This window comes from Lottia gigantea (assembly GCF_000327385.1).
Source record: "Lottia gigantea unplaced genomic scaffold LOTGIsca_31, whole genome shotgun sequence".
In the NCBI taxonomy this organism is placed as follows: domain Eukaryota; kingdom Metazoa; phylum Mollusca; class Gastropoda; family Lottiidae; genus Lottia; species Lottia gigantea.
The window spans coordinates 2,757,905-2,768,341 of record NW_008709027.1 but is presented as its reverse complement, the minus strand read 5'-3'; the positions used below and the strand labels follow the sequence as shown (position 1 = coordinate 2,768,341).

General features: G+C 32.9%; 1 protein-coding gene across 1 annotated transcript; it reads right to left on the bottom strand.

Moving 5' to 3' along the window:
• Window positions 1-3,554: 3,554 nt before the first annotated feature.
• On the bottom strand, window positions 3,555-10,073 carry LOTGIDRAFT_93698 (hypothetical protein; the record flags this gene model as incomplete). Its single annotated transcript, XM_009057847.1, has 10 exons — window positions 3,555-3,610; window positions 3,979-4,039; window positions 7,023-7,249; window positions 7,503-7,667; window positions 7,993-8,056; window positions 8,360-8,477; window positions 8,728-8,871; window positions 9,170-9,258; window positions 9,485-9,603; window positions 9,989-10,073. Coding segments are annotated over 10 exons (1,128 nt in total), but the record flags the coding sequence as incomplete, so codon positions are not given.
• Window positions 10,074-10,437: the final 364 nt, after the last annotated feature.

The following is a 10,437-nucleotide window of genomic DNA, read 5'->3' as shown; positions in this document are numbered from 1 at the left end:
TTATTGTTTTTTACATTTTTTTTTAAGGTATAGTTATTCTACAGAATATATCTAAATACTATAAAATATGATTTAATATTGTCAAGGTATGATGTACCTAATCATACAATAATCAAAGTATGCTACTTTAAAGATCAATGATAACAAAATGACAAGGAACAGAATAGTAGTATTCTTTCCTTCTTATCGATGGATGGCGTTGGATAAAAATAATCGTGATGTATCGGCATGATTATTTCTTAGCCCCCTTTAATAACAAATGACACAGAATTATTGTGTGTATAAGAAATTGTGTCATGTTTTCATTTTCACATCAAAATTTGCAAAATTCATTTCTGACTTAAAAAATTGAAATCTTTCACAATTCCTTACTTCTAAATGTTCTCAAGTGCTTAATAGTGATAAACTTGTTAATAATTTTACAAATTTCTACTATTCTTTCTCTAATAAATGAATTGCGATAGTTATCGCAATAAATCCTATCGTTGGATGAGTATCGTACAGTGTATCGAATCGCAACTTCAAGAATCGTTGCAGCCCTACAGAATAGCATCAGATGTTCACAATGTCAAGTTATTACAAACTTCGTACTTATACCGTGAACGTAATAGCCACTATTCTTGTATTTGATTGAGTTGTGTCCCAGCGAATACAGCCAATCTGATCCCTCAACAGGAAGACTATAAACATTACGGCTTTGTATTCACAAACTTTCTGTTCAGGCCTCAGATTGGCTGTATTTGCTAGTGTACAATCCATTCCAATCGCTTCATTTACAAACAATTGATACAAGAAAGGTGACTATTGCAGTCAAGGTATAAGTACGAAGTTCATAATAGCTAGATGTTCCAGATGAGATAGTTGCTCTGTCTTAGCTAGTGAGATTATGTGTGAATCATTAGTTATATGTTGTAATTTTGAAAAAATTCTCACTTAAATTTAGGTAGAGCTGGACGTCTAGGTAAGGAATCACTAGATTTATCAGGTGAAGGTAAATCATGACTCAGATCTACTTCCTGTACTCTTCTCTCATCCTCACCTTCACCCGAGGAAGACTTATCTTTATCTAATTTAGCATCTTCTAATTGATCAGCTGTCATTTCTTTTTGATATTCTATTGGTGTTGTAGCAAGGACTCTGATAAATGAAAAGAACACAAAATCAGCAATAAAAAACTTCTTTTATCAATAATTGTGTTGTGGCGAGGAATACAATCTGAGATGAGTTATTACCAAAATAGAACTTAGTGCTGGGTAAGTATCTTATTAAACCACTGTTATTGTGCCAATTATAAAATGTGAGATGAGGCTTACTCTGATTTTTTCTGCCCTTTCTTGCTATCTGAAGTAAATATTGTGTTACAGGTGGAAATTGTAGTTGGTATACCTAAAATAAAAAAGAATAATTTTGAACACCAACCTTGGCTATCAATGGTACTAATAGTATCTCCCTGCTTTATGTACAAAACAAGTTATCATGTACTGTTCTAATGTGTGTTCAGATCTAAGTACATTGAAATAACTAGAGCCACTCGTGGCACAGAGTGGGACTTTGCAAATGTAGCAAATTGCAAAAGACCCCGAAAAAATCATCCTTCCACGATAATTAGATCAAGCGCAAGAACGGTCTAAAGTTGGGAAATTTTCATTTTTTAGAGGATTCTAATACTGGAAGTAGACGTCAGACCTCACAAATGAAAGTATCAGCAGATAGCCAAGGTCAATGACCTTTGATCTTGTAAAAGAGAAGGTCTAAAAAGGTCAAGATCAAGAGATATACGTCATCAAAATTTCTAATAGCACACGACTATAAAACTGGAAGTTGACATAGGACAGCAAATATGAAAGTACAAATAGATAGCCAATGACCTTGATCCTACAAAGGTCAAGGTCAACAAAGGTCAAGGTCAAAAATTGAAAATTTTGAATTTCCAAAACCTGTTCCTTTTTTTGAACTAAGAAGCGGAAACAACCGAAATTCTAAGACAAAGTGGCTCAATATATGAGGTAATTGTATGCAAAGTTCCATTTTGAACAAATGTATACTTTGCGAGTTATGCCCCTGGCCAAAAATGTCAATAATGAGTAATTTAACCCGGATGTGCCACGCCCACTTCAATTTTTTTTGCATAGGTTAATTGATATTCAGAATGTTACGTTATGTTCGAAATGTCAAGCTCCTACATAATACAGGTCGAAAGATATAGGTCAACAAAGGTCAAAATCGAAAAATGAAAATATCCAAATGTTAAAACACGTTCCTCTTTTGGAACTATAAAGCTGAAACAACTGAGCTGTTAACACAAACTGGCCAAAAGGATGAGGTAATTGTGTGCAAAGTCCCTTTTTGAACAAACGCATTCTATCAAGGTTCTACATAAAATAGGTCATAAGATATACATACACCAAGATCAAAATGACACAAATATGGTAAAACAAAACTCAAATTTGTAAAAATCATGAAAAGCACATTTGGAAACCGAAAAAATTAACCCTTTAAGTTAATTAGGTCACGTGCTAGAGCTGTCCAAAGTTGCGAATTTGGCTTTTTACGGATAGCTATAAAACCGGAAGTACATGTCGGAGGTCAAAGTATCAAATGATAGGCAAGGTCAATGACCTTTGACCCTATGAAGGTCAAGGTCATCAAAGGTCAAGGTCGCATGGTGTGATCGTTTAAAACATGAAAAAATTTCAATCGGAAGTTGCAAAAAAGCAAAAGCGAAATTCAAAATTCGGCTCCCAATGTTTTTTGCGCAATCGATTGCGGAATACATTCACATCAAATTTGAGCATATCAACATTTACCCTGGACCCATTTTGAGTTTTACAAAAGTGTGTTTTTTCAATATGGCGGCCAAAGTTTCACTTCCGGTTTGGATTTTTTTTTCTTCGTTTTTTTGTAATAGCATTTACTTATGATCAGCATAAATTTCGTTGACCTATTTCAATTACACCGTTAGTTATTCGACCGGAAGTGTATTGTACTTTCAATAGATTCCCCGTTTAAAACCGGAAGTAAAACTAAATATTTGACAACTACATATTATTTGCTTTAGTGATGCCCCTTTGCATATTAAATTTCAGATCAATGGATGCAAAAGCAAAAAAGTTGCAAAAAATTGAAAAATTTGATCGAAAAAAGTGAGCGACGAATTTTCGAATTTCGTAATTTTTTAAGTGCTATCAGGTCAGAAATTACAGGTAGATTGTAAAAATGAAAACCCGAAGAAAATCGATGCAAAAATACGCGTTCTAGAGCCGATTTTCGACTTTTTGCACATGTGGAACTGTGGCACTTCCGGTTTTGCAAATATGTTCCAATTTATATTTATATTTATATATGCACATCGTCACCTATATAGAAGGTCTATGAAATTTGAAACGTTGCTGCAACTACTGCAGTCTAAGCACAGGAAGGTGCGGACGAAACGAAAAAAAAAAAAAAAAAAAAAAAAAAAGAAGACATTTCGACATTTCGATAACAAACTGGGACTTTGCTGAAAGCAAATTATAAATAAAGTACCAACCATCATTTAAACCTGGTTGTGGTAATATCTGACCATTCAATGCCTCTATTAATGATACAGCTTCATAACCTGGTGGTACACCTTCTTGATTACATGTATTCTCTTCTCCATCACCCTGTTAATAACACAGTATTTAAAAGAATTTAGTCATATTGCCAGGAATTAACTACAGTCAGACAGAATAGCTACCTAATATTCTCAAGTCAAACTATTGATGAAGAAATATTAATAGTATATCTGAATGGGAAAGTAAGAATAGCTGAATTTCAGATATATTCTGTTAAGAAACGGAATAGAATCTAAACAAACTTAATAGCAAATCATAACACAAAATCTTCAACAATTTTTATACGCCCACATGAAATGGGGGGCGTATATTGTCATCACCCATGTCCGTCGGTCCGTCCGTCCGTCCGTCCACAATTGCTCGTAAACACTCTACAGGGCACAATTCTTGACAGATTTTAAAGAAACTTGGTATGTGTTTTCGCAATCACCCAAGGATAAACCCTATTGAAAATCAGCGAAATCGAAAAATATTTAGCATGAATTATTGCCCTTGTTAATTTTTAGCTCGTAAACACTCTAGAAGGCATAATTCTTGAAGGATTTTAACGAAACTTGGTATCAGTTTTCGTAATCACCCAAGGATAAACCCTATTGAAAATCAGCGAAATCGAAAAATATTTAGTATGAATTATTGCCCTTGTTTTTGCAAACACGTTCAATTTTTGCTCGTAAACACTCTAGAAGGCACAATTCTTGACAGATTTTGACGAAACTTGGTATAAGTGTTCGTTATCACCCAAGGATAGACCCTATTGAAAATCAGCGAAATCGAAAAATATTAAGTATGAATTATTGCCCTTGTTCTTGAAAACGCGTTCAATTTTTAGCTTGTAAACACTCTAGAAGGCATAATTCTTGAAGGATTTTAACGAAACTTGGTATGAGTGTTCGTAATCACCCAAGGATAAACCCTATTGAAAATCAGCGAAATCAAAAAATATTTAGTATGAATTATTGCCCTTGTTCTTGAAAACACGTTCAATTTTTAGCTCGTAATCACTCTACAGGGCACAATTCTTGATGGATTTTAACGAAACTTCGTATGAGTGTTTGTAATCACCTAAGGATAAACCCTATTGAAAATCAGCGAAATTGAAAAATATTTAGTATGAATTATTGCCCTTGTTCTTGCAAACAGTTCAATTTTTAGCTTGTAAACACTCTAGAAGGCATAATTCTTGAAGGATTTTAAGGAAACTTGGTATGAGTGTTCCTAATCACCCAAGGATAAACCCTATTGAAACCAGCGAAATCGAAAAATATTTAGTATGAATTATTGCCCTTGTTCTTGAAAACGCATTCAATTTTTAGCCCATAAACACTCTAGAAGGCACAATTCTTGAAGGATTTTAACGAAACTTGGTATGAGTATTCGTAATCACACAAGGATAAACCCTATTGAAAATCAGCGAAATCAAAAAATATTTAGTATGAATTATTGCCCTTGTCATTGAAAACGTGTTCAATTTTTAGCTCGTAAACACTCTAGAAGGCACAATTCTTGAAGGATTTTAACGGAACTTGTTATGAGTGTTCGTAATCACCCAAGAATAAACCCTATTGAAAATCAGCGAAATCAAAAAATATTTAGTATGAATTATTGCCCTTGTTCTTGAAAACACGTTCAATTTTTAGCTCGTAATCACTCTACAGGGCACAATTCTTGATGGATTTTAACGAAACTTCGTATGAGTGTTTGTAATCACCCAAGGGTAAACCCTATTGAAAATCAGCGAAATCGAATAATATTTAGTATGAATTATTGCCCTTGCTCTTGCAAACCGTTCAATTTTTAGCTCGTAAACACTCTAGAAGGCACAATTCTTGACAGATTTTGAAGAAACTTGGTATGAGTGTTCGTATTCACCCAAGGATAAACCCTATAGAAAAATCAGGGAAATCGAAAAATATGTAGTATGAATTATTGCCCTTGTTCTTGAAAACGCGTTCAATTTTTAGCTCGTAAACACTCTAGGAGGAACAATTCTTGACATACTCTACAAGTCACAATTTTTTTGTTCATAATCACAATTTACAATAGATGTCATTATTTCCTGAGAAACTATTTTGGTTAACAAATAAGAAAATTTAATTTAATCATTTAACATGTCCCTAACCAGCCACCATACATGTACAGCATCATAAGATACTATAACTAGACCAAGTGGAAAATCCAAGACAGATATCCAATCATAGCTTAGTCATGTGACATCCCAAGATGCAGCAGTTTATCTGATTTCATTTTATAAATGTCATTCAAGAGAAAAGGTTTGCTTAATCATTTCATTTTCACCAATTGTGCTGATACAAAAATGAAATTAAACATGGGTCATAGGGGAAAGGTTTTGTTTCTTGGAAGATTGAATTGAGTTGCTGGATAAGTAGGCTACTATAGGAAAAATATTTAGTATGAATTATTGCCCTTGTTCTTGCAAACCATTCAATTTTTAGCTCGTAAAAACTCCAATTCTTGACAGATTTTGACGAAACTTGATATGAGTGTTCGTTATCACCCAAGGATAAACCCTATAGAAAAATCAGGGAAATCGAAAAATATGTAGTATGAATTATTGCCTATATTTTTGAATATAATCTGCAAATACACAATTCTTGACAGACTTATTGAAATCACCCAAGGATAAATCTGATCAAAAATCTTGTAAAACACGTAATTTTTATTCTACAAAGCAGAAGTCTAAAACAAATTTGACAACTTGATGAAATTGATCACAATCAAAACTAAACCTTTTGAAATATAAAATACAAGTTATTGCCGTTATTCTTACAAATGTGTTTGATTTTTAACTTGTGATGGCACAGTTTGTGATGGATTTGGGTATAAGTTGAATAGTTCCTGGTGTCTATGTTTGCTATTTTCTAACAAATATTCAATTTCAAACAAAGCTATCAGTGGGCGTATATTACCTTGCCTGGCAAGCTATCTTAAATGTTAGAGGTTGAGAGGTGACAGCAACTAGAGTTATTGCACTGGCTCAAAGTTATGTGCCACTCAATCATGCCACTACTTGTTGTTACACTTGCTTACATATGCTCTTACATAGCACTGAAAGTTTTAACTGGATCTAATTATTATTTGTAAAGGGACAGGTGTGCCATTTTTTTGACCAACTTTAGTATTAGAAACAGGAATTTTTTAGCTTAGCCGATCAGTAATAGTGTTCACAGCTCACCGTCGAAATTTGAACCTTAAAATCCACGTGTGTCCAAAATTATCCTCATGTGCAAGTGAAAAAGACGAGTTGTCTTTTTATGAGACACTGCCATATGTATAGAAATTCCAAGTTTGAGATATTTTTGAAGGAATTATATGATTTTTGTAAATTTCTAGTACTATTTACATAAATTCCAAGATTCAAATCAACCCCCAAAAATGGTGCAACTGTTCTTTTATATTCAAGATCACAAAACATGTTCTTACCATCCCTGTACCTTTCTTTCTCATAGCTCGTATTTGTAACAAGGCTCTAAACTTAACTCGACATATAGGACACATACTAGCTTGATATCGCAAGGATTCTGCACAACCACTGCATAAACATAGATGTCTACATGGTAATATTAATGTATCTCTCATATCAGACATACATATCACACATTCAGCACCACTGTCTTCTAACTCATCATCTGGATCTTCCTGTTCATAGAAATACAAGACAGGTAAGATCAGAGATGATGATTTGGTTTTATTTACCAGCCATGTAAGATTAAAGATCAAACTTCTGTGACCAACCTTTTCAACAATTAATGTGAATGATATTCACATATGCATAATAAATTTATCAATCAGAAGGCGTTCTTTTGGCAAAGATTTAACTTGAAAATTGACAGAAATAAAAGGGTAAAAAGTGCTCTAATTCAAACTTGATCTTCACTTTATGCTCACCCACCTTTGATCTTTCTACATTCTTATTTTCGATACCATAAATTTCTTGTAATAAATAACATAAACCATCAACAAATTGTTTTTGTTTTAATGGTTTAATTGTGTAACCTCCTTCTGAATTTTGATCTATCACAGCAAATGTCATATGGGCATGACCAGCATGCTCTAAAATATCCAAAATATTTTATATATTTTGATATTTGTCATGTCAAACTTGATCTCTAAGGAAATGAGGATAGGCAAAGCTATTCATATGCTATGATTCACCAAAGTATTTTTTAGAATAGATAAATATCTATTTTTCCATCTCTCAGACAACAGAACATTCTCAACCTCCCACAATCTGCATCACAGACAAAAGGAATTTGAATCAGTAAAGATCTTCTATGGGGACTTTTAAAGGTATCATTTTCATTTACTCAAATGGTTTCAAGTTTTATTTGCACATATTAATTTTTACTCCTTTATTTGTGACTAATAGTCATATTACCTTCCTCTTCTACAATACATTGTATAACAACTGGTATAATTTCTTTATCAGGATTATACATCCACTACAATATAATATCATACTTGTACAATAAATATTATATTCTGACACTTTTATAACTTAATTATAAATCAATATACAGATAGTCACAATGATAACCACCATAATCTTCTATCTATCTTTTTATCTCAATTTATTTTCATTTTACAACAGTTATTTAAAATGGGTTGGTGCATTGATTTACATGGTATATTTTGAAATATCTATATAACAGTATATATATGCATAAGAATTTATAAAACAATAATTACTCTCTCTGGTGACATCACTAACAAAAGAAAGAAGGATTCTAAAACAATAAACATACCTCGTCAAGAGTAAATCTGTTTGGTCTTATAAAATGTGTTGGTTGACTAAATACTAGTCCTGTACCACGTTTACAATGAAATACATCAGATGTCATATTTGGGTCTTTAGGATGGTACCTAGATTACAGTATCACAAAGACAAAGAAACATGAAATTACATCTTTCACATGAAATAATATTATTTATTTATATCATACATTCTAACTTTTTACCAGCCAAAGAAAAACAAGTGATTGCACAATAGTTAAACAAACTGTCCCACTGAGTTGCCTTCTCCCTTAATCATTATAGTGCAGACTTTATCAATTTTGCTCATTTTACATCAAACATTAGGTTAATGATCAGCTGTAAGAAAAAAATCACTTACACAACCTGTCCATTAACAATTTCTTCTGTAGCAAAATACAATATTCTTATTGAGCACCTAGCATCTGCATCGTAAGTAAATTCTAGATTATAAAGTTGTGTTGTGTCTTCTTTGTCATGAAGTAGATTCTCAGCTGGATCATACCTACAAATTATAAAAACAATTAAAAACAACATCAACTTCATTCATAGCATTTTATAATACAGCTTGAGAACAATGATGCACTTGAAAACCTATGATTTTAATAAAGCTATCCCTCTAACAAATCCTAATCAATTAATCCTCAAAATGAATCATAAAGTAGCAGCCTCAATGAGATCTCACTGCATCAAAACTGACATTCCCTTAATGATCTCTAAAAGTCATATAACCAGCTATTCTCTAAAATGTAAAACTTCATATTTGATAGTGAAAATGAAATTATTGGAGACTAATTACTTACTTAACAAGTCGTAATGAATCCTTTCTGATGTTTACTAGACTTTTTAATGTTTTAATTGGTTCATTACCAGCTGGCACTGGATAAGGAAACTAAAAATAAAATTACATTGATTTAAAACTAAAAACATGTTATGATGCTACATGTTGGAAAGTGTAAACTTAAACTAAAATTAATAATGAAATACTAGAAATAACATATAGTCTATTTAAGATGTTAGATCTTTGCATCTGGAAAATTACCATGATACCTGTCATATTAATCTTCTACTTTGCCCTTCTACTAAACAGATTGGTAAAGATCGAGATGTAGACTTACTGGTATGGGTTTATTTCCCAAAAAATTCAAATCATCACATTCACCAAATAAATATTCACCAGGTTGAGGAGAGTCAAATCTTTCTCCTCCCATGACGAAATGATTTCCAAAATAATTTCCTGAAACCATAGAAAAAACTGACCTCTAATGCCTTCATTATTGGTAGACAAATTCATCTGTCCTCCAGCAAGTAACAAGTGTTCTATCATCTGTTCTTCAGCAAGTAACTTGATGCTTGATGCATATATTTAGTGAACTCACACTGACAGTTTCAGTGACAGAAAAAAATTAAAATCTGAGATTACTGTCAAAGAGTAATGGTGCCAGTGTTTATTAAGGGCATGTATTGATGAAAGCTGGTAGGGTAGTGGAATAAAGCTAAACAGGCAGTTAACCACAAACCTTCCAATTGCCTTAAAGGTGTGGATAATTCTCAGACTGATTGAGTACTGATTCTGAGTGTGAAACTAACGCGAATGACATTTATAACGGAATGTACGTTACCTGATTTTGGAGGATATCTGTAAGCGTTGTTGGAAGACAAATCTACAGATTCAACACCCGTATTTCTACGGGAAGTTAGAGCCCCACCCATCCTTAATTAAGTTTGTTTTGGCTTAGCGATACTAGTACCATAACACGGTAAAAATTATTGATTTCAATCCATTTTAACCTTTTGACAAGACATTGGCAGCCATTAAAACATCAACAAGAAGTAGTCTGACTTGTACGGATTGGTTAAGATTTATAGAGTCATTGATAGGAGATAACTCTAAAAAAACTAATGCACAAAGATATGAATAGGACCACAGTGAAGTCGTAGGTAGAAATATGTTTATCATGTCATCGGGAGTCTTGAAAACAGACCGGTAGCTACATTGCTGCGAAGACAAGCAATTATTCTGTTAGTCCATTGCACTATTCTTGTTGAATATTTCGATGATCTCGATAAG